General features: G+C 39.0%; 1 protein-coding gene across 3 annotated transcripts; it reads right to left on the reverse strand.

The window, feature by feature from the left end:
• Window positions 1–2,305: 2,305 nt before the first annotated feature.
• Window positions 2,306–25,657, reverse strand: LOC139469902 (COP9 signalosome complex subunit 1-like). 3 transcript variants are annotated; one of them, XM_071252245.1, is made up of 14 exons: window positions 25,605–25,657; window positions 23,290–23,385; window positions 22,550–22,734; window positions 21,146–21,307; window positions 20,657–20,792; window positions 17,131–17,208; window positions 16,652–16,786; window positions 15,490–15,584; window positions 11,092–11,197; window positions 8,527–8,607; window positions 7,331–7,468; window positions 6,507–6,593; window positions 6,079–6,126; window positions 2,306–4,556 (listed from the first exon to the last, which is right to left on the reverse strand). In XM_071252245.1, exons 1-14 carry the CDS (start codon window positions 25,635–25,637, stop codon window positions 4,482–4,484), a joined length of 1,455 nt encoding a protein of 484 aa, XP_071108346.1. In that variant the 5' UTR covers window positions 25,638–25,657; the 3' UTR covers window positions 2,306–4,481. The 3 variants fall into 3 exon arrangements, with proteins under 3 accessions (XP_071108346.1, XP_071108347.1, XP_071108348.1); XM_071252246.1 differs by having other exon boundaries at window positions 23,290–23,382; window positions 25,605–25,651; XM_071252247.1 differs by having other exon boundaries at window positions 4,506–4,589.

Genomic DNA, 25,657 nt, shown 5'->3' on the forward strand with positions numbered 1-25,657 from the left:
GCCTTTGGACTGACTGACTGAGTTGGGTTTAACGCCGCTTTTAACATTATTCGTTGTATCAGGTCTCAGACGTTTACCACTTTGGTGAAACGTATGAGCATGGGTATGGTGCTAACAAACCTAGAAACATAATTGGGGCGAACCGGGATTCAAACCCACAATCTTAGGTTTCTGGCGTGCCCAAGGGACGCAACTCTGCACAGCGAATCACGGCGCCTTAGACGAGTGGGCCACCCGTGCCTCCTCACTGCCTTTGGAGGGAGATTTCCAGGTGCCCTGAGTAAATCTGATTGCTTCATCAGCTAGAGGAAGTGGAATCAGCTAATGTAGGACAAAGCGGAGTGTGTTGTTGCTAGATGGTTTTAACACCCGCAACTCTTTCTGTAACTTGCTTGTCCTCAATATATAATATCTTTTCACAAGGAGAATGTAGAATTATATGCATTATGCCTAGTTCTTTTCAATTTACAATTAATTTACAATCATTGATCAAGTTTCAAAACAACTTTGAAATTTTGACCAATGGACAATTGGTTGTCATGAGTTTAAGTGAGTGAGTGAGTGAGTTGGGTTTTACGCCACCTTTGACAGTATTCCATGTATATCATGGCGTGTCAGCTTAATGTGGGAGGAAAGCCCAAAGTGATGCAGGTCTCAGACGTTTACCACTTCGTTGAAACCCACGAGCACGGGTATGGTGCTGACAAACCTAGAAACATAATCAGGGCGAACCGGGATTCAAACTCACAATCATAGGTTTCTGGCGTGCCCAAAGGACGCAAATCTGCACAGCGACTTGCGGCGCCTTAGACGACTGGGCCACCCGTGCCCCCATGAGTTTAAGGCTTCTTTGAACAGGTCAGTAATATTACAGTTGAGATTAATGTGTGAAGAAAGCCCAAAGCAAGTCTTGGATATTGCTTAAAGAATGTCACTCAAGTTAAACATAGAAATCACACAATTACATTTTCACAGTCCAAAGGCATAATCACAGAATGTGTTGCCTTACACCGCTGGGGCTGCCGCCACCCTCATTAGAGAAATGTTTCAAAAATTTTCATGATATATACTGAACAAAACAAGTTAGAGATCATGAATATTTTTTAGGACAATTTTATGAAATTGTGTCCTCAAGTCTTCTATACAAAAAATATCCCCCAAAATAGTCATGATCCCTAACTCATTTTGAATGAAAGTCCGACAACTGGTAGTCTAGATCACGTACTTTGAGTACCCCCCTGACAAGTGTAAATTGGCACGGCTCCCATGGCCGAAAGCTATGAATACACAATGCCATTTAGAAAGTGGTCAAATGTAACTAATGTTAGACTACCAGTTGTCGGACTTTCATTTTTGTGGAAGCCTCGGTGGCTGAGTGGGTTAGATCGCTGACTTTGTGTGCTGGCGATTAGGTGCCTCACCCTGGCAGGTGTGGGTTCGAATCCCGCACGGGACTCAACCCAAAAAAGTACTAGAATCTGTACTTTACTAAGAAAGTGTTATCCCAAATATAACATAAGTTACATTTGACCTAACTCATTTTGTTCAGTATATTAAGTCAGCCTCTAAATTAGAGTGAGCGAAATAAAACTCATCACCAAGGCATTGTTTGAGCCATAAAAAAAAAAAAGAGTTTGATGAGGCAGATCAGAGATTTTTTTAAACATTCAACCACACTGGGGTGACAACACTATCAGCCATGTGACACTCTGTGAGCGAGTGAGTGAGTTGGGTTTAACGCTGCTTTTATGATTATTCCAGTTATATCACGGCGTGTCAGCTTAATGTGGGAGGAAAGCCTGAAGTGCTGCAGATCTAAGACGTTTACCACTTCGATGAAACCCACGAGCATGGGTATGGTGCTGACAAACCTAGAAACATAATTGGGGCAAACCGGGATTCGAACCCACAATCATAGGTTTCTGGCGTGCCCAAGGGACGCAACTCTGCACAGCTATTTGCGGCGCCTTAGACGACTGGGCCACTCTATGACAATCCAATCCTCATTAGTCTTACCCCAAGTGGGGGATGCATGGGACCTATTCAGCCACTGAATCCTAATCCCCTCTGGAGCAGCTACAGTGAGTGAGTGAGTGAGTGGGTGAGTGAGTATGGTTTTACGCCGCTTTTAGCAATATTCCAGCAATATCACGGCTGGGGACACCAGAAATTGGCTTCACACATTATACCCATGTCGGGAATCGAAACCGGGTTTTCGGCGGGACGAGCGAATGCTTTAACCACTAGGCTACCCAGCCTCCCCGAACAGCTACAGAGCAATAATAACAAAGAACTCGCTGTGCATCCACTGTGTATTTCCCACAGCTACATTTCATATCAAAACATGATCTTCAAATTAACATTTTCATCATGTACATCAAGGTCACTCTTTACTTAAATACAATGAGATTTCTAGTGAAAGATTTGGTGGTGAATAGTATCATTCACATTAACACAAGAATGATAAAATATTTCAGTAAAAGACCTATTACCATATAAGAGCCACAGTAGTATTGTCAATTCAGGAACTGGAGGAAAATTTACAAATGCAACAAATATGGCAACAATTTAAACAGTATACAGAGTAATATGAGTATTGACAGCCATTCCTAACAGGTCAATTTCGGCTTTATTTTGATATAACTTGCATTAAAAACCTGAATGTTCAATCATAGTAACTGGACAATACACATACTGAAATCAAGAAAACCTGTGACTCTTGAACTCTCAAAATACAATAAACAAGAACCATTTTATGTACCATTATGCTGAGGAGTTTGAAGCACTGTTACCATAGTTACCGTATTAAAAATAATACACACTGATCAAGTACATGATGTATTTATATATACTGGTACAAAGAATAACAATGGTTCAAACCCCTCGACCATTCTGTGCCAGGCACAATTGCTCAAATTTGTAAGAAATCCATTAAAATATACATTATCCATAAGCAGAAAACAGTCTTCCCATTCCTTGTTTAGAGTCACAATGACAATCTGGTGAGCTATATTCATAAATGTAGTGTTACTATATTATTTCATATGAAGCGGAGTGTAGACAATATGGCTTGAAGATAAACTTGTACACAGAACAATATTGCTGAAAACTTTCGTTAACTCACAGTATATACACAAGCTGTTCCATCTGCAAGTTGGTAGCTCAACTGTCGTTCAAATTCAAATTAGGATCAATTTTACCAGTTCTGCTTGAGTCTACAAATACCTGTATTCTGGATACTTCACACTCAAACCTCCAAAATTCAGTTGGTTATTTTGAAATCAAATCTGACTATCATCTCTGAGTTAATCCAGCAAATATACTACGTCATTGATATGTTGAATTTAGAAATCTTGAAGGCAAAATAATGAATTATTTCATATTTGTCTACTGAAAATGATTTTGCAGCTTCAATGCTATCAACATTTATTTAACATGTTAAACAGCATCTAACACAAAACAAAAAGAACTAGTCCAAAATGACAATCACGTTATGAAAATAATTTTGGCAAATAGCTTTTAAACTATGTCAGTTTTAGTGATTGATAAGCTGAGAATGAAATAATCTAGTTTCCAAACTACGTGTTTCTGTCACAAAGGAATGTTTTCTCTATTACAGAGGATATTCACACATCTCTTGAATACTTTAAACAGATTAAGGACCAATGCAATATCATATACTAGTACATTTTGGGGACAGGTTTGCCATTACATGTACTTGTAAATCAACACGAATGAATTGGAATTTATGTGAACCATATCCCATGCTATTTTTTAATGATTTGTAAAGTTATTTGTCAAACTGTATATCACACAAATACATTAGTCCCTGGTGGGATACATGGCACAGCAAGGGGAGATAACTGGGTTTGGCATGACAGTAACAACTGGCAAAACGTAACAATCAAGCCAACAATAGCATTTGGAAAAACCTCGTTGCTTTATCAGATACCATATCAGATACGTGGGTACATACAGTTCTTCCAAAATAACATCATAAGATATCTATTGCAGATGTAAGTCAAACCAATTACGATAAGTCTTGGATAGTGAGGAACTGAAGAAGTCCTCTACATGATATTGTAAGTAGCACTAGTTCAAAGTTCTTAGTCTTGAGCACTTTGACATCCATCATTCAGTATCATCAGCTTTGCATATATATTTATAAGGTATGTAAGTAATCCACAACGAAACGCTGTGAACATTTCTGCGATTCTGTACCACTCCCACAGAATCTGTCTATGACTGTGTCTGGTAGAGGTCCAAAGTACAGTGTTTCACTGGGTATCACAGTTTATGACCAAGCAGAGCTGCGTTATGGTACGCCGCTGTGCACGCAAGAGATGCAGCAGGCAGCAGATGCTACTGCTACTGCTGCTGGTGATGATGACAACTCGTGGTGGATCAAATCTGCCACATGTCCAGCAGAATGCTGGGACAAAACAGAACAATTACGAGTTCTTCAAAGTTTAAATCCTGCCTCAGTTCCTTGCTGATGAAGCATTGCCTGGTGCGATGGACATCTCACCTCCTGTACCCCCGTCCCGAGGTGGACTCTGAACAATAGAAGGGAGGAATCATTTTCATCCCTTAAAATAAGTCAACAGAATTAATTTGTGCACATTCAAACCATGTACAATATAGCAGAAAACAGAAAACATATCAGAAAATGTTTTAAGCATAAATACATTGACTTGAAATTACATAATATATTCTTGAGAAAGTAATCAACAGAGTGGTGTTGATATTACAAACAACTGTTGACAACTGCACAAATATGAGAGAGTAAGGAGAATTAGAGAATAACCAATAAACTACGAGGTTCATCTTGACCAAGTGAATGAATGGTGTTAATTCTGATCCTTTGGTGAGGGACTTACAACATTCATTCAGATAATCTGTAATTCTGTGTTCAAACAGGTTATTTTTACTTATTGACTTTTTATCAGAGAAACTGAAAAATAACCCATATGAAATGTCAACCCAGCAGGGAAACTTCACTCTATTGTTCAGATGACATAATGAAAGAAATTTGTGATGTCATGAACTATGGAGGACGTCATTCCGTGTTATTCTCAACAATGAAGCACTGTGACTAAATAACACATGCAAATATCGGAAAGTTATTACACACGATTATTCTAATCTTGGGCATGTTGGGGGTAATATTACTTCTAATAAGAATAAGTGAGAATGGTTTACACTAACTTCAGCATTATTGCTGTCATGTCGTAACAGAGGACAACAAGAATTGTATCCATGTTAGGACTATGTTGTATCATGGAGTGTCACTTAAATATGAGAGAAAACTGCTTACTAATGCAAATTGTGGACATTAACCACTTTGATGGAATCCGTGAGCAGTTGTATGACATTGATCATTCTGACAAACCAAGGACCTTGGATTCAAACCCATATCAGCAGATACCAGCATGACAATTGGGAACATTTTTGCACCACATCTGCATCGGTACAAGGAACAAATGCTTACTTGTGGGTATTTCATGCCTGACATTTCATTGGTTATATTTCTTAAGCTATAAATATTAATATTTTCGTATCATAAGTTCTGGAAGCTGTTGTACAAAACAACCTTAGCACTACGACTGTCGTAAGTCTATGTTTCGGTATGAGAGTTCCGATCACTTTTGTGCTAAGATCGCTTTATGCAATGGCACCCTGTTCAGTCAAGGCCAAAATGATGAAGATATCGTAAAACAGTTACAGACGATAAATATGGTATATGGCTACAGAGGCTTTGAACTACGCAATGGCATGATACAACATGTACAAAGAGATACTAAGGCATACCAGACTATCATCTTAGCTATCTAAGCATCTCAATCTTCACAAAACCTAAAAAGCTGAACTGTGTGACAGTTCATCACACTATGGAAAATGCCAACAGAAACTAACAAAACTACATGAAGCAATAAGGTTCAAAGGTATGTACATAGCCAGCTTATAGCTGTTACGTTCAATGATACAGGCAGGATTGAGAAAACAAAATGTTTACAGCAAAAGCTATCTCTTCCACAACAACACAACAGAAAATCAACAACAGGGAATCTGTCTCACCTTGACATGAATCTGATTTTTTAACACTGCAGATCGAAGTATCAAGGCCTGGAAAAAAATAAATCAAGTTGAATGTTTTGTCATATATTTTCCATCTCTTTTATCATTATTGAACATAAATACTTTGCATTAAATGAGTGAGTGAGCGATATGGGTTTAACGCCGCTTTCAACATTATTCCAGTCATATCACAGCGTGTCAGCTTAATGTGGGAGGAGAGCCCGAAGTGATGCAGGTCTCAGACGTTTACCACTTCGGTGAAACCCACGAGCACGGGTATGGTGCTGACAAACCTTGAAACATAATCGGGGCGAACCGGGATTCGAACCAACAATCATAGGTTTCTGGTGTGCCCAAGTGACGCAACTCTGCACAGCGAATCGTTGCATTAAATGAACAGGCAAAATATGTAAGCGAATTCAACTGACCTTTGTCCGTCTTTGGTACTCTTTCCCCATTGTTATCGCCTTCTGGAAGGTTGTGGCTCTCTGGTCTACATCTTGGGCATACAAGATCTGGAAGGGTCAAGGACAGTATTGACACACAACATAGTTATGTACTCCACTAAAGTTCAGTTCAAAGATTGTTTATACCAGGGAAAATAAAATAGTGAACTTAAACTTGACTTAGGACTGTATCTGATACTGACACTTTCATGACTTTTAACATAACACAATAATGACTGGTGCATTCCACTAATACTAAGGCTAAAAAAAATAAAAGTCTTGGTTCTCTGGCACCGGCCACATTATCATAAAGTCTTCCAGACATTTCGTTTTTTATTTCGATATAAAAAAAATCCTCATACTTAAAAACAATGCGATCCAATATGGCCCGCAGTTACTTCCCCCTACACTTTTCTTTACAGCACATCTCGTGATATGATCATGGTGGCAATAGCAGTTTGCATGCTTGTTTATGTAGGGAGGCCCTTTCCCGGGTTGATGGTACACAACTGTTTATTTGGTTAAACACTGGTTTGAACAAGTAAAAAAAACACACCCACACCACCCACCCACACTATATTTCCAAAAGTCATTGCCTGAGAAATATTTCTAATTTTTTTGAAGCCTAACACAAATACAGTAACACACACACACTGGTATCAATTATACACAGACAGCTGCAAGAAACTACAGCAACAGCTTTCAGAAGACTTTTTCACACAGTAATTGTAATTGACGCAAATCACTGAATATGGACTTACGACAGTCATAGTGCCACACCTTGTGATGAAATAAATCTAAAGTACCTTATTGTGAGAGTCTATGCGAGCGTTGATCTGCCCATCTAAAATCAGTTGCATCAGCTCATCCTCCAAGGCAGGGACGGTCGTATTGAAAGCTTCAGCCATTTTCTTCATGTCCGCAGACAGGTAAGGACTGAAGTACTACACGTAAGAAAAGAAAGTTCTCTATCAATAATAGAACCTTGAAATGATTAATGTAGATGGTAACAGCTATCGTCTTTCACGATTCTTAATTCATGGGCAGTTGCAGCAATCTTTCAGCTGTAACCATGGTAACTCGTAACAGAAGACACACGGGTGAGGGAGTGAATCAATGTAATTAACAGATGGATAGCGGAGAGTTGGTCATGCCTGATGATCTCATGCAAGTTTGTTTGATGTTAACACTATCCTCTAGGCTAGTAGGATTTCCCCTTTAAAAGATAGCATTCCTGAAACTTCTCCTGTAATAAACTCAGCTATTGGGACTACCAACTAGCTGGCTTTTATCAAAGAAAATTGTTTTACAAGGCAGTTAGCAATATTATAACAGTATGAAGAATCAAGGGCCAGGCAAACCAGAGATCAATTGCATGAGTAACAACATCATCATCAGGGTACAATGGCATGTAAGCAACACATGTTATGTTCTCATTAAGTCATCTTTTATAACAAACTTGGCTTAATGAAGGCCTATTCTGCCCTGGAATACCCACTACAGAAGGCATTTGGTAAAACTACTCCTGAATCTCTGTGTTGTAAGATCCAACAGAAGGATGAAATAGCCAAGTGAGGAAGTTTTTGTTGTTTGTTGTTGTTGTTTAATGCCGCACTCAGCAGTTTTCCAGCTATATGACGGTGGTCTGTAAATAATCAAGTCTGGACCAGAAAATCCGGTCATTGATGTCATGAGCATCGATGACATGCATCAACCAAGCCAACAAGCCTGACCACCAGATCCCATTAGTCGCCTTTTACGACAAGCATAGTCGCCTTTTACGGCAAGCATGGGTTGCTGAAGATCTATTCTACCCCGAATCTTCACGGGTCCCAAGTGAGGGAGTATGGCTTTTCATTCCTTTTAAAGATAATACAGCAACAAATGGGCTTCAGACATTGGGGAATGAAACTAGGCCTTTGGTCATGTTGGTGTGATAAGCGAATGCTTTAACCACCCAGAAATGGCTAGGAGGGTAAATGGCAGTGCAGCAGCAACTTACTTGGCACAGAGCTCTGTTCCTTATTTGTGTGTACAGTGTTGTTACATGCTGGGCCAGGTACATGTCTAACAACAAGTTATCCTGTAAGGAAAAATTAAGGTGATTAGGAGATTTCCGACTTAAGAAGAAAAAAATGCCACAATGATTTGTCACCATATTATTTTAATTCTTGATCTTCAGATTTTTTTAAAGAAAGAGATCAATAAAAAAAACATTTCGCTTTAAATATGTTTGTTACCTGAATATGTTGCCATGAGTGCAGCGTTAAGCTATAAACTGGTCTTACCATGTTGTCATGCAGTTTTACGTATAGAAATATTCTGGTGGTACACACCTAAGTGTGCATATGGCAAAAGAAATAGTGCATTTCAGAGTGGATAATTTCCCAGTTTATTTAGGGGTGTCAATTCTGTGAAGCAATCCAAAACAGGTCCTGCCTAATTACACAAAAATGCAGTTAACATTTATTCCTATACACCAAACCCATTTCAAGAACTGCTACTCATTCTACACCTTCTACAAAAGGTAAGTCTTAACCATGTTAACATTAGGGCTGGGATGGGTAACTTGGGTACCCAGGTACCCACAGGACTACCCGGACCTGTGGTTAGTCACGTGATATATTGTTTAATGACAAAAATTATCCAGAACTATATGGTTACACTAGAAGTCACTAATGTTCGCATTTCTTTCTGACTATGCACCCATTCCTTCTGATTTTTCATATGGTTGAATAAAGATGTAACTTAATTCAACTTCAGTGTATGAATGACCAGATTGTTTAATACATGTATCTAAATACGTTTTGTCAGGGCTATGCTAAAATGTTTCTTAATCAGACATTTTGAGACATCTCTTGAGACCTACAGTGGGTACCCAGGTAGGGTCGGGAAATAGGGGGGTGGGTACCAGGGGAGTAAATTTGGGCTTGTAACAGCCCTAGTTAACCATGTTAACATGCATTGATTTGCATGTATTTAAACCAATCAATAAACCAAATTGTAACTGGAAAGGTGTTTACATCAAATACAAATACAGGTGCACCTCCAGCTCCATCTTTTCCTGAATGACCCAAACCATTTCCATCAGAAACGTATGAAGAAATCTACCGACTTTACATCAGCGGACAGTTGACCACTCACATGCCCAATAGAGTGCAACTTTGAAACATTAAGTTCTATCCCCAGTCATAAGCCTTTTGGTTCGATAACATCATTTCAGGTTTGATTAAACGTTCCTAAAGCAGTACAGCGTTGAAACAGAAAATCCTATCCGTCTAGCTACCCTAAAAACACCAACTTTCAATCTCAGCCATGAACTGCTGAGAAATCATGCATATAAACAATGATTACGTTCTGTCAAATTCCAATAATAAATGTTAAGGTATTGAGGGCCCAAACATTCCATACTCCAATCTTACACAGAGTGATCTTAACCTTCAACATCATTCAATCACATGTAACATTGACAAGTAACATATTTACAAGTTATTTTATGAGTGAATTGGTTTTAAGGCTGCTTTGAAAGTATTCCAGTTATATTATGGAGTGTTAGCTCAATGTGCTAGGAAAGCTCAAAGTGATGCATGTCTCACCACTTTGGTGAAACCCATGAGCACGGGTGTTGAAAAACCTAGAAACATAATTGAGGCATTTGAACCCACAATCATAGGTTTTGGGCTTGCCCATTGGATGCACCTCTGCACAGCCAATTGCGGCACATTAGACGACTGGTCCAACCATGCCCCCTCATATCATGAGCCAATGACATTCAAAGTGTCCTTAACATGACACAATGACATATTACAGGTGTTGAGTTAAGTTTTCATTAATTAATTGAAAATTTGAACTGTTTCATAATTTGACCTTGACCTCATATTGTCACCAAAAGGTGGAGATCCCACCTAAGAGATCATGTACACTTAGTTTCATCAAATTCCAATCATAAATAAGTTATCTTTCATACAAGCTTTTTTCACTCCCATCATACATAACTGACCCTGGCCTTCAATATCATGCAATCACAAGAGAAAAGTACTTTTTGCAAACAACCATGATATTTGATAAGTATCAAGTGATTATTGAGAGTATCATAACTGATTAGAAATGCTTAAATATTTCATAAATTAATCTGAAGGTTTGTGAAATTTGAACATTAGCAATTAACGAAAACCACTTAGATAGCAGTCGGATATGAAATTCTATGAGTTTTTAACTGGCAAAGCAATGATTACATAATTTAACCTTTACTGATCTTGACCTTATTCGAAGTTCATGCGACTGAAACCCTGTCTTACAGATAATCTATACTACATGTACTAAGTTTAATCAAATTCCATTCATAAATATTGTGATTTCTTGTTCATCTCAGTGGCCTTGACCTTCAATGTCAATCAATCATTTGTTAGAAAGAGTCTCCAGGAAAAGGAAGAATATCAGGCATGGTTGAGAAAACAAATTGTGGCGGCAGCGGAGCTGAGTTTTGAGCAAGCACATCAACAATCCCTTATAGGGGAATGTTTAGCTAAGAATTAAAATTATGGATGTAGTTGAGACATGTACTGACCTTGATTTCATCCAGCAACTTTAAACAGGAGGCGTACTTGGATTCATAAAATTTGTGTATAATATCCCGCAGCTGTGGTTCCAGCTCCAAGAACTGTTTGAAAGAACTGGAAGACAACATTTCAGTCAGCCACATTGTAATCAAACACAGGTCAAAAACAAAAAAATCACAAAATATATGTAATAATATCAAAATGCTGTTTTAAGAAATTTGATATAAAAGATCCCCATTTCCGTTCTGAAAGGCATGGGTTTTAATGCAGAGATTAAGATAACCGTGGATTTGTCTCGTAAACTAGGCCAAAAATAACAAACAGTTGCACACATATTCTCTAACATCTACCGATGATTCAGCTAAAATTTGTAACAATATGAACAAGAAAATTATGTCCAAACTCAAACGGAATTCGGACACGAAACAAGACTTTGACCCATGACTACATCTTTTCAGGGAAGTTGTTCCATAAAACTCATGAATAATAATGAGCCCACAACCTACTTTTCTGATGTTTGTAGAAGCAAGTTCTGCTTTAGTTTCTACACATTTGTAAACTTCAATCCAAATAAAAAGTTACAAAACTTCCATTATCTTATTGAGACACACAACAACGGAAACAGCATGTCAACCAATCCGTACAGGACACAAGTCTGCCCTGTTATTACACTATCTGGCTATAAAAGGGTTCATTGTGTATTTGGACTGAAGTGATCCATTAGATTACCTTTATCCAAGATTTCATTCAATTTTGTTTACATTAAATTCGACAAAAACATATGTGAACTGATGGGCAAATCACACCACTCAACATTTGTCGCTTGAGATACAAAGTCTTCGATCTTCCAATCACTATTGAAATTTCTTTTCAGCTGTGACATTGGCCAAGTATTGATAAGACTAAATCACCCATAGATCAGGGAGAAAATGTGTGAACAGCTGATTGCTATTTCTGGCTTATATCATGAGACAAATACATGCATAATCTTAATCTCTCCATATGAAACCTTGTCTGGCATACTGTACACAAATAACATTGAAATTGTAAATTATCGAGCTACTGTTTATCTTAAATTTCATGTTTTCATTGACCAAATTTGAAAACGGCAAAACAAGTACACAGACTCCAAAATATATTGCCACCATGACCATAACACCAGATGCGCAGTAAAGCAGTGTGTTTGTAAAGGGAAGCAACTGTTCGAGACGCTGAATTTTTAAGGTTGTTTTTTTGTGAAAATGGAAACAAAATCAAAATGTGCAGTGGACTGTGTGATGATGCGGCGGTGCCTGAGAACTCAAGACTTTTTTTCAGCCTTATACAGTTCCTTTGGACATTGTACATATTCACTACAATTATGTTTAGTTTCGATTGTGTGCCCATGAAGCACTTTCGATTTGGTAAGCTCCCTTATTGAAACCACTGATAATGTGGTTATCAGTGTCTACAGCAAGAAACACAATGGAAGGTTGTATCACATTCCATCAGTCATATCACACATCCTCAGCTGTATACAATCTCCTCAATTGTATCCTACCCCCTAAGTCGTATCCCCTCCCATCTGCTGTATTCAACACACAGTACCATGTACCTTCAACTGTTTGCCCCCTATTTTGTATCCCCTCCCATCTGCTGTATTCAACACACAGTACCATGTACCTTCAACTGTATCCTGGCCTCTAAGTCGTATCCCCTCCCATCTGCTGTATTCAACACACAGTACCATGTACCTTCAACTGTTTGCCCCCTAAGTTGTATCCCTTCCCATCTGCTGTATTCAACACACAGTACCATGTACCTTCAACTGTTTGCCCCCTAAGTCGTATCCCCTCCCATCTGCTGTATTCAACACACAGTACCATGTACCTTCAACTGTTTGCCCCCTATTTTGTATCCCTTCCCATCTGCTGTATTCAACACACAGTACCATGTACCTTCAACTGTATCCTGCCCCCTAAGTAGTTTCCCCTCCCGTCTGCTGTATTCAACACACAGTACCATGTACCTTCAACTGTTTGCCCCCTATTTTGTATCCCTTCCCATCTGCTGTATTCAACACACAGTACCATGTACCTTCAACTGTATCCTGCCCCCTAAGTAGTATCCCCTCCCGTCTGCTGTATTCAACACACAGTACCATGTACCTTCAACTGTTTGCCCCCTATTTTGTATCCCTTCCCATCTGCTGTATTCAACACACAGTACCATGTACCTTCAACTGTATCCTGCCCCCTAAGTAGTATCCCTTCCCGTCTGCTGTATTCAACACACAGTACCATGTACCTTCAACTGTTTGCCCCCTATTTTGTATCCCTTCCCATCTGCTGTATTCAACACACAGTACCATGTACCTTCAACTGTATCCTGCCCCCTAAGTAGTATCCCCTCCCGTCTGCTATATTCCACACGCAGTACCAAGTACCCTCATAGAGAATACTACACTCATTCTCATTAGATACCATTTTTACGAAACAAATGGACTATATATGATCTGAGTGAGCGAGTTTGAGTTTGCAATCAAAATGCTTCGGTTTCTTTGATCTATCAGCTGAATTTATATCAAGTCTGTACCATTTTGGAAGAGGGAAATCAGAGTGTTCGCCAAAGACATTCATGTAAACTGTACCACCCTATACTGAAGACATGAAAATCAACAAACTCAAGTCTGCTTTGCATGTCAGTAACAGCTTCGAACGAAAGGCAAGGTCACCACCGGAATAAGAAAAGACAACCATGATCTACTCACAGCATTTTACGCTAGAGATGGGGAATGTTATTGTTTCGATCAATATTTGGGATATTTTGAGCCACATAATCGGAAATCAGGCACACTTCTACAGAGTTAAGGAATGATTTGCATCGGAAACGTTCACTGTAAGTGATCTGGTCGTGTAGTCGTGAACAAAACAACTCCCGAAACAGTGCCACAAAATACGCTTCGAAGAGGACACTGATGGCATTACCGGATCATCACAAGTAAGTCTAGATATCTGTCCAGATAGTTTAAACTGACTTCATTTCACCACGCTTATCCTTTCACGTTAAAACAAATTGAAAGTTGCGAAAGTGGTCGGGTGCGTCACGCCTATGGGGACCCTCGATCTATTGATCGGTAGTCATACATTGCAAATGGATGTGGCTCGATTATATCATGTCTGTAGAAGCTCTATGCATAACTAATGTAGAATGCAAACCGAATTTGATGCGTGTGACTATCTTGTTTGGTGTGTTGTGTTGAAGTGTTTGTAAATATCACTGGCACTCATGAGATTTCATTCGGTAGTTGCCTTGTAGTTGCAAAATGGAAGACGTCTCGCTATTTTTTATGAATGAAAAAAGTAGTCTATGTGTGAGACGGCTATCCAATCAAAAAAAATAAAACGAAGTCAACCTTGTACGACACACGTAACGTACGGATTTAGTATCTTACCACCTGTATCTTCACCACGTGGGTAATAAAACTGTATCATGCCCCCCTAAGTCATATCCCCTCCCATCTGCGGTATTCAACACACAGTACCATCCATGTACCTTCAACTGCATCCTGCCCCCTAGGTCGTATCCCCTCCTATCTGCTATATTTCACACACAGGACCAAGTACCCTCAACTGTATCCTGCCCCTCAAGTCGTATCCCCTCCCATCTGCTATATTCAACACAGTACCACATACCCTCAACCGTATCATGCCCACTCAGCTGTATCACATCCCAACCCCACAGCTGCATTACATTCCCATCCATATCACATCCCCGCAGCTGCATTACATCCCCATCCATATCACATCCCCACAGCATCATCACATTCCAATCCATATCACATCCCCACAGCTGCATCACATTCCCATCCATATCACATCCCCGCAGCTGCATCACATTCCAATCCATATCACATCCCCACAGCTGCATCACATTCCAATCCATATCACATCCCCACAGCTGCATCACATTCCCATCCATATCACATCCCCACAGCTGCATCACATTCCCATCCACATCACATCCCCACAGCTGCATCACATCCCCACAGCTGCATCACATTCCCATCCACATCACATCACCACAGCTGCATCACATTCCCATCCACATCACATCACATCACCTCAGCCGTATCACACACCTCAGTTATATCATGCCCTCTTGGTTGAAATATACTACTCAAACTAACGAACAAACATCTTTCATATTACTATAGCTACCTTGTCATGCCATGACTGATTAACCATAGCAATATGAAAGAATCAGGTGTTCTTTACCTTCTACTCAGCATACATCCACTCAGTCATATGACGCCCTTCAGTTATCAAGACCCCCACATCAGCCCAAGGGGCAGTAAGGCTGATAAGGGAGTTTAGGGTTAAAATAACATATGTTAAGAAAAGTAACCAACAATAACATCTACACACCTGCTAGAAAGGACGTTTCTCTGTAACTCTTGTCTGTCAAATGAAGCTAGGGCACATAGGGCACCATACGTTGCTACATTGCCGGCGGACAAAAGCTGAAACAACACAGTATTATGGGACTTCATTACAACAATTAACATTACTTTCTAATCATTTATGGCATCTCATATTTTTAATTACGCCAGACCAATTTTTTTTATTGCATAACAGTTTTGTTTGTTGTTTAACGCTGCACTCAGCAATATTCCAGCTATATGACAGCGGTCTGTAAATAATCAAATCTGGACCAGACAGTCCAGTGATTGACACCATGAGCATTGATCCACGCAATTGGGATACGATGACATGCATCAACCAACGGATCCAGTTAGTTGCTTCTTACGACAAGCATAGTCGCCTTTAACGGCAAGCATGGGTTGCTGAAGATCTATTCTACCCCGGATCTTCACGGGTCTCTTTTCTTGTAATACAGATCTGCCAAACTGACTATTTCCTGATCTCAAAAAGGAAAATAATGATAAATGATGTTGCTTTTTTTAATAATCAACTGACAACACTAAAATATCAATTGATTTATCAAAGGAAGGGAAGCAACTCTTTCAAAAGTTTCACTTGCGATAATAGTGTATATGTCATTGGATCACTGCTGCGTCTCTGCCAGTCGAATCACTTGTTATTTGTTGTTTAAGGTTTGTTATTGTTACTATTTCTCGTACTGTTGTGAAAATGGGCTTCAGCACAAGTGTCACAAACCAAACTAGAAAAGCTTTCTAAATAAGGAAAAACTGAAAAGAAGCTTTCTGACGCAGATGGTTATATGTCATCAAATGCCATGGCCACATGCCCTGCTGGGTCTGATTTTTGGCTTCAGGAAGTTTTGCTTCTTGGAGTAGCAGAAATTGATTTCTGAGTAGTTACGTCACAAGTGTGGATTATTTAACACTTTCAAGGTTGCGTTTTTCCTCCTCCATTTAAACATTTGGCCCCATAAATCTGTACCACAAGCATTTTATCTATTGACATAGTCTTATTTTTCCCCCCATGCAACCAATTTGGTCTGTAGAATCCGTAATACAAGACAAAAAATTGGTCTGGTCTTATTAACATGAATAATGGACAATTGCTTTTTATCAAATTGTTCATGTAAGAATTAACTCCCTACCTCTGGAAAATCACAGTGATCAAAGCTAGCTTGAAGAAAATATTTGGCTGCTGATTTGTATTTTTTAGTAGCGAGATCTGCCAATCCTGCTGCACATCTTAACTTTGTCTGGATGAATTGCCCATCTTTTACATGCTGAAAACAAATGTCACAATCATTACAGAATGAAAAGGTCAATACTATAACGGCAAGAACAAGAACCTTGAAAACACTCATATTGTTATTTGAACAATTAGACTTGAACAAGAAAGATTTAATCACTAGACTACCCTGACTACCTCAGTTTTCCTCAAAAAAATTATTTACCATAAATAACATCATTACAATTTTTTTCAACTATCCTTATCACAGCTTATTTCTACCAAATGACATTAACTTTTATGAATGAGTACAAGAAATCTCTAAACCAATGAGCAAAGGAAAAAATCAATTGTAGATAAGTAGTATTGAACCAGTAGAACAGCTGTGCACATAATTACCTCTGTGGCTTCGGGTGTCGCTTCTGCTTTGTTCACGTAACTCTGGACGTGAGACCAGTTCTGAAGGTACACACTAACCTACAAGCAGAACAGAAACTACACATTCACCAAAAATAACAGACATCAAATAGTAATTTTCAACAAATCCATTTTTCTTATTACCATAAAAGAAACAAAGGACAAAGTCATGAATACACAATGTCATTTAGAGAATGTAATAAATGTTGTATTTGGGATAACACTTTCTTTGTAAAGTACAGATTCTAGTACTAGTCTCATCTTCAGAAGAAGATGCATGATCCCGAGGTAGGAGCCGAGAATAGTGGAGACTAAGGGTAGAGTTCGGCGAATAGTAGTGTTCAGGTGCACTAAATCTGTATCGTCCACCGTAGAGCAGGACAACAGACGTTTAGGAGCCAAAATCGTTATGTCACTGTTCATTTCAGGAGCAGAAGTCAATAGGCACTCGCCAACACAAAGCGAGGAGATTAATCAATCAAGTAGACGGCAAAAGGACCCAAAGAATTTATCCAGATTTGTAGCTACATCTGTCTACTAGTCTGAGAGGGAGCGTAATATGTGGTGAAGTTGCAGGGATGACAACAAAAGATGATAAAGTATCTTCGGTCAAAGTACTATTGGGAAGCTGGAGTTTATCCTCAATCCAAATCAAGACCATTGCCAGATCTGCAGTGTCAAAACTGCCTTAGGAAGAAGCAGGGCAATGGATCCACAGAAGGTACGACTGTCGATGTCATAGGCCGCAGAGAAGCGGAACAGACATTACTGTATCCGTAGAACATTGACCTCACGGCTTGTAAGAGACTGAGGTTGCTGCGTCGGGATGGAGGTTAAATCATTAGGATTCCATGAGGAAGGAAGTATCTGTGTGGAAGACTGTAGTGTCTCTGGAGGATCGGGTACAGTCACGATAGGCGGATTTGCACTGAAGGTTGAGATGGGGAACCTGAGCGGGGCATTGGAGGAAGAGTGACATATGTGGCCTTTTGAGAAGGGCATCTGCTGGTAGTGGCCGAATGATGAGGTTTGTCTCCATGCCGATGAAAAGAGGAAAATTCACAGTGAAGAGAGGGATAGTAACTTGGCTGAGGACGGTAATCTGGGTTGTTTTCTTTGTTATTTTCGATTTTTCAGCAGATTTAGAAAGCAGGTCTTGTTCTCTACACAGACACTTGTGAAGATAAATGTTCAAATATTCATCGAGTAAGTCAACACACTGAGAACCATGAGCGACTGCGGCAGTCCGAACGTCATCATGGGGGTCTGAAGGGGAAAAACCTGTCTACAAGTTAGACACGCAGGAAGATGCATGGCCTGTTCATCCATGTTGAAAAAAAAACAACCAAAGAGGAAGAAGTCTTGAAGTCTTCAAAGAGGGAAAATTGGAAAAAGAGATAAACCAAATGGATTCTCTTGTGAGATGCATGTCACCACACAGAGGCGCTTAAAAAGAGAACTAGTTGGCTGGGGAAATCATGTGTTCAGCATGTGTAGGTTGACTGGCATGAAAGCGTGCATGACCCAGATTGTTGGGAGGAGGCCATGGTGATGCTAGTTGCGTTTGTGTGGGTTGTTTTTTCAGAAGTTGGAAACCTTTGTTCATGTTGTTTTGGCATGTTCCCACTTAGGATCGAAAGAAGAATGAGAAATGCACAGTGTGAGATAGGATATTCAGTATTTTATTCAATTTGATTAGAGATAAATTGATATGACTGAAGTATACTGAAAAACAAAAGTTCCTGTGACATTTAATAAGATTTAATGCAAAGTCATGTTTTTTACCAAATCTGAAACAATTTCGGTTTGCATCAGATAAAAGACTCCTGTAAGTGTTCAAATGGTTTAATTTGCCATACTGACTTCAGAAAATGCGTGATTTCATAAAAAACAAACATGCCAAAATGTCAATTTACAAATCAATAGCATGTGTGTCCACCTCTGGCTGCGATGCAAGCAACACATCTTCGTCTCATGGAATGGACCAGGCGTCACAGAGTGTCCTGTGGGATATATGTCCATATCTGGCTCATCCCACGTGTTCTATTGGTGAGAGATCAGGGGAGCGAGCCGGCCAGGGGATGACATTCACGTTGTTTTGTTGAAAAGAATCCTGAACAAGTTGAGCAATATGAGGCAGGGCATTGTCATGTTGAAAGGTAATGCCTGGGCCATGTTGACGCAAAAACGGTAGAACAACAGGGCCGATGATCTCGTCATGGTAGCGCTGTCCATTGAGATTTCCCTCTACCACTATCAAACGGGTCCTCTGTCTTGCTGTAATCCCACCCAATACCAATTAAGCTGCCGCCCCCGAACCGATCTTCTTCCATGACACAATGATTAACTTAACGTTCACCTCGACGTCGGTACACTCGAATCCGTCAATCGCTGTGGCTGAGGTGAAAACGAGACTCGTCAGTGAACTGAACTTGTCCCCACTGCAAGGCCCTCCAGCGTAGACGCTGTCTGCACCACTGTGGACGTGCTTGACGGTGGTTTCCTGTCAAAATGGGATATCTGGCAGGTCTTCTGGCGACAATCCCTGCACATCTGAGGCGGCGACGTACAGTTTGTGAAGATATTCGTCGAAGGCGAGGGATGCTTCTAGCAGTCACTGTTGCTGGCTGGAATCGATTTCGTAGGTGTGTTGTTCGAATCCAGTTGTCTTGTTGATTATTGGTTACGCGTGGCCTGCCACTCCGAGGATGGTCTCTGACTACATTCGTCTGTTGCCAACGTTGACATAAACACCAAATGGTGTTTCTGTGAACGTTAAATTGTCTTGCAACATCACGTTGACTCGATCCTGCTTCAAGCATACCAATGGCTCGCAGACACTCATTTATGGACAGGCGTGGCATTTCGTAATGTTGAGTTATTGCGTGATTTTGTTGTTTTTCTGAGTGGTTGTTGTCAATACGATGCTAAACAATGCATGTGGAATCCAGCTAACGCATGTTTTTGCATAAAAGTCAACTTTTGCATGGAATGCATGCTTTTCTGGAGCAGTTACATTTTTGTGACTTGATTCCATACATGTACTACAATATTGAAAACTAAACTTAACTCGTTTGAAAAATACACTAAAATATTGGTGTCACAGGAACTTTTGTTGTTGAGTATATGTACTTGCCTGTTAGGACAAGCGTTTGTTTCTCGCCCTACACATGCTGCCACTCGTCAATACCAGCAGACAAGTAGATTTTTCGAGACCCAGTTGTACTTACATAATTCACCTGTTCATCATAACCTAGATGCAAAGCCCTTTGACTTTACTGATTATCTAAAATAATCAGAAGAATGATTATTTATGCTCAATATTTTTATTAAAACTAATATTCAAGGGCTTAAATTGTAAATGTATCTGATAAAAAACTTTATTTATTTACACAGGAAGAGATGTTTATTCTTCCAATGCCATACCACTTTCTCCAACTTCACCATCTCAATAAGGACCACCAAATGACAAATATTTTTGAAAGACTATCAAATCTGAAAGTATTACCTTTATAACATTTAAACACATGTTTACAACATGTTTTGGATTTGTACAGTAGTCCCTTGCCCTTGAATAGCACTTCAATGCATTGCTTAAGTCACCACAGTCTAGATAGTGATCTCCAAGGTCATCGTGGCCCCGCCTGAAACAACATAATATTGTCAAAGTCTGCTAACCATGCTAAATACACAGCATTTCCAAATTGTTACTGAATAGTTTTGCAATAACAACAAAAAATTAATAACAATTTTAAATTGAAACTATATATGCAAATTTGTAATTCACTTTGATAGGTACAGATGCACACAAAACATTGGAGTTTGTTACTGAGCAAGCAATCTTATTAAACTCAAATGTTTTACTCCAAAATGACACCTCTCTGTGTGAAGATCTGAGCAGAGGACACTTCCAGAAGAGGTCGTGTCAGGTAAACTTTCTGATCAACCAATCAACCCAATTTATTCAGAAAATAACTCCATCAAAAACAATACATACCGTATACTTTCCTTGATAGAATTACTTTTGTAGTTCTTCAAGTCTGTGTCCAGTTTCTCCAGCTTGAGGGCAGCCTTCTTCGCCGTAGTTTCGATCCACTGAGTGTCTAGCGCCGGCACATTGTGCACAGCTCCCGCCACAGCATCAGGTAGAGTAGATGACCTGTAACACCACATAAAACATATTTCTGAACCGTGAGCATGACAGGGTTTTACCTCGTCTTACAAAAGAAGGGGTCTGGGTACCTCAATATTTCTTTTTAAGGGTCCTTGCAGGAAATATGAGGGTCCTGTAAAGTAATGACATGCTGTACTGTACATCTTTCTAGACCATGAGCATGACAGGGTTTTACCTCGTCTTACAAAAGAAGGGATCCGGGTACCTCAATATTTCTTTTTAAGGGCCCTTGCAGGAAATATGAGGGTCCTGTAAAGTAATGACATGCTGTACTGTACAGTACATTTAGATAATTATTTTAGAGTCTGTAATGAATCGTGGACAGTGGTCATGCTTAATGGATGAAATAACAGACACACGGATTTGATATGCATAATGCTGTAGTTGCAATGAAAATTGTGCATCGCCCAGTACAGTATATTTTGCGCATACTAGATGCACATTTGTGAGTCGCATAAAACAGTTTTGATCTGTCTTTGAATCCATGGATTTTATTTTCAGACAATGGAAGGAAACAAAATTATTAACACTGATAATGTATTAAACTGTTCTATTTCTCAAAACTTCACCAGTGTTTGCAAATGAGCATAAACGTCAAGGGGTACTTGTCATAGATAAAAGTCAAGAGTTTCAGATTTAAGGGATCCCAAGATTCAAATACCCAAAGTTAAAGATAGACTTCAAGGACCTAAGACACCCATTCATTTAGATCATTGCATCACTGGATGTCTTCTTACTAACCAGTGCTCAGAATTAAGTATGAAAGTCAAGGCGACTGATCCCTTATGTTGAAAGTTAAAGATTAAGGGGGATCCCTGGATTTGAACTACAGAGGCAAATCAGAAGAACCCTAGGACTTCATATCGAACACCGGTTACCACTTAATTTGTGTCCTGGTGAACTTCTAACACATTCTATCTTCAACAACTTTCAGTCACACACTCAGGGTTAAACATCAACATAATTATGATAATCCGCTGTTCAAGAATTTCAAACTACTCATTATACATAGTAGTCAATTTGGTTACATGATATATACATTACTAAGTATGATTCATTAAATATAGATATTACTAGTAGTATTATGTTATCTGTGTTTTCAAACTGTGTCATTTACAAGTGTAAACTTGTAAGGCTAAAATACTCAAGCAATAAATGTTTACTAAATAATGCAAAGTTTGTCACTTGTTACGATGCAGTTCTTGCGGAAATCAATAAAATGCTTACGTGGACACAGCTTCTTGCAGCTTCCTATGTACAACTTGATACAGGTTTGTATTGTAGGTCGTCATCACATAGGTGAGAGCCATACGTAGAGCTTCTACTTTGAGTGACGGACAGTGGTCCGATATGAACATCAGCCTGTTGAGTTTGGCCAGCCCAGAGTACTGGGAGGCATATTGTTCTAAATCCTGAGAAAGATATGTAAGACACAAGTTAGACATGTTAGAGGTACTTTGAGAATGGTATTGTGCTCTGTAGCTGTGTATTACCTATCAGTATAGGTCTAGACATGCTAAATGTTGCAGCTAGCACCCTGCATGGACCCGCCACTTTGTCTCTATGCATATCAGGGTAATAACTGACATGATTAACACTAATAACAGTGAGATCAGCATTATAGCCAGTATACACATGATACAAAGTGGTGTATGGACAATGATTAACAACTTGAATCAAGTTTGCTAGGAATGATAATTTGCCTGAGCCATTTATTTTGTTTAACGCTGCACTCAACAATATTCCAGCTATTTTATGGCAGCCTGTAAATAATGGACCAGACAATCCAGTGATTGATATTATGAGCAACCATCCGCATGTTCTGGGTACATTGACATGCAATCAATGAGGTCACCAAGATTCCTGGAGACCAGTTCTAACCTGGAATCCCTACAGGTAGGAAATCTGTTAACAAAAAAATAAAAACAATGTGAGGCCATATGCTTATCCAACTTCCTGTCACTCACCACGGAGGGGTTGTCCACAGTGTAATGTTGTTCCTCCTCAACATTATCATTCTCCTCTGGTGCAGCGTCCACCTGCATGGGCTCCACTGCAGGCTGCTACAAACACACAACACATTAGCACACAGCTATCACAGCTGCTCATAACTAGGTACGCACATACACGACATGCACAAAGAAAATCATAATCATGATAATATAAACTATCACATTATTATTTTTTAGTTTATACCACAGTTTCAAACCAGTGATCAACCATAATAATTCCTTAACTTCTAAAATACCAGCCCTTTTGATCATGCTGGTAAGTGTATGTCCTGACACATCCAATTTTCTTATATATGTGAAACCATGGTAACAAAACATACTAATGACTGACCCATTTTCTAATTTTCACATGATATAGCATGATATAGTATTACAATGGTACCACAATAATGTGTTAGCTTGGCAAAAACCATCATGACAGTAACTATGTTATAACCTTCTGATCGACAACTAATGTTATCAAGCTGTTAACATCTTATAATAATAAACATTTCAAATAACATGTTAAAACTCTAACATTCATCATCATGTCAGTTATGTCATGATCATTGATCAGTAAAAATCATAGTGATGTGATAGAATTTTATATTGTTCACCCTATAAAGCTACGATACAAATATTAACATGGTCAAATACAAGAATACATTTCCTAGACAGACTACGTGACAGTGATAAACTCAGCAAAGGAACCACAGTAGCGAGACAAACGCAACATAAGAGATAATACATCCATACATACAAAACAACCTAATTCTTTTCTATTAATTCTTAACATTCACTTTATTGTTCAAGTAACTAAATCCCCCTTTATCATTTGGATTGTTTTTTCAAAAAGTCCTCCGGTACTTCAGCATGTTCAGTACTTGAACAATGTTCGACAGCTTAAACAGAGACCAGGCTTTATCGCCTGGAATCAATGTATCCATTCTAGACTTAATGAAAGTGCAATGTATCCAACTGACACATTGTCTCTGTGTAAAAAGGGTCATCACATGTTTGTGGCTAGATTGCTCAACATAAACAAATTTGAGTATGCAAATAACATGGGCAAGTTAGTGGTGTTTGAAGCACTAGAATCAAACTTGCTATACACATGACATCAAATTGGCCTCAGTCATTTAGGAATTTACAAGAAAGTAAATGGGTCCTTGACATAACCCCTGTTAAGTAGCCGACTTAATACTGAGTGCTGACATAAAGAAGACCATAAAACAGTACCCTCAAATAGTCACTGTAAGTCATAAGGATCAATTACTCGTATCATGATATATTTATTAGTTTCTACAACTACACTCATATAAAATAGTGAGCACAGTTGACAATCCTGGTAATAATGACAAAAGAAATACATATTTCTTAGAGAAATAATTAATTCTGGTTCCATGTGTTACCAAGCAAGCAATTGTGGCAACTTTATAGTGTTTAGTAGTAATCAGAGTAAAGAGTTTCACAGCCAAAACATGATATTCAATACTAATTACTTCTTAAGCATACTGATCATCCAAATTAGGAAGTAAATATGATGTTTTATTGGGGACACAGGGCATGTACACAGGAAGTTGACATCTACAGGCTGAGCATGCATAGTGGAGCTAATATTTTGTGAATATGCTAAAAGTCTGAAAAGCTACATACGTAAAATATAAATCCTCAATTGTAAGAAATAACATTGTGAATTTTAGCTTTAATTAACTATCCCATTACCATCTAGTAATCATGGTAATATAGTACTGGTATCTTCAATATAAGGCCGATTGTCCATTTGAACAATGAAACATAATATCAAAACATAATAACTTATATTAGGTGCTATCATAAGAAGTCAATATCATCCCAAGCGTGAAATAAATGTTGATAACATAACTCCACGAGCAAGCTAGACAGTCTGCATTCTGAGTAAAAGTGAAACTCAACTTGACAGCAGACTCCACATATGAAAACATGGCAACTCACTCAAATAAAAGCCTGCAGACAATATCAAGGACATCTGACATATCAGTAAACGTACTTTCATACAAATTGTAAACATGTTGAGATAATGACAACGCTGAGTATGATTAATCAGGAAATGAAAATCCCTTCTTCACGAGGCAGTCGACACAGTCTACTGTTCCAACATGCTTTCCGCCATGATGACGAACACCGCTCTCGAATAGGTATCGTCAGAGGTTCAGATCGTCAAGTACATCAACTAAGTAGTAGAGGAAGTTTCTCTGAATTAAGTTTTCAAAATTTCACAACAAAACCTAAGCTAAATATTGTGTTTTAACCTGAAAAATTCCCTGCTGAAGCGGCAGAGGCATCCCTGATTCAACTTCCTGCG

The sequence above is a fragment of the Haliotis cracherodii genome, unplaced genomic scaffold (assembly GCF_022045235.1).
Source record: "Haliotis cracherodii isolate W230 unplaced genomic scaffold, xgHalCrac1.p SCAF_2, whole genome shotgun sequence".
In the NCBI taxonomy this organism is placed as follows: domain Eukaryota; kingdom Metazoa; phylum Mollusca; class Gastropoda; order Lepetellida; family Haliotidae; genus Haliotis; species Haliotis cracherodii.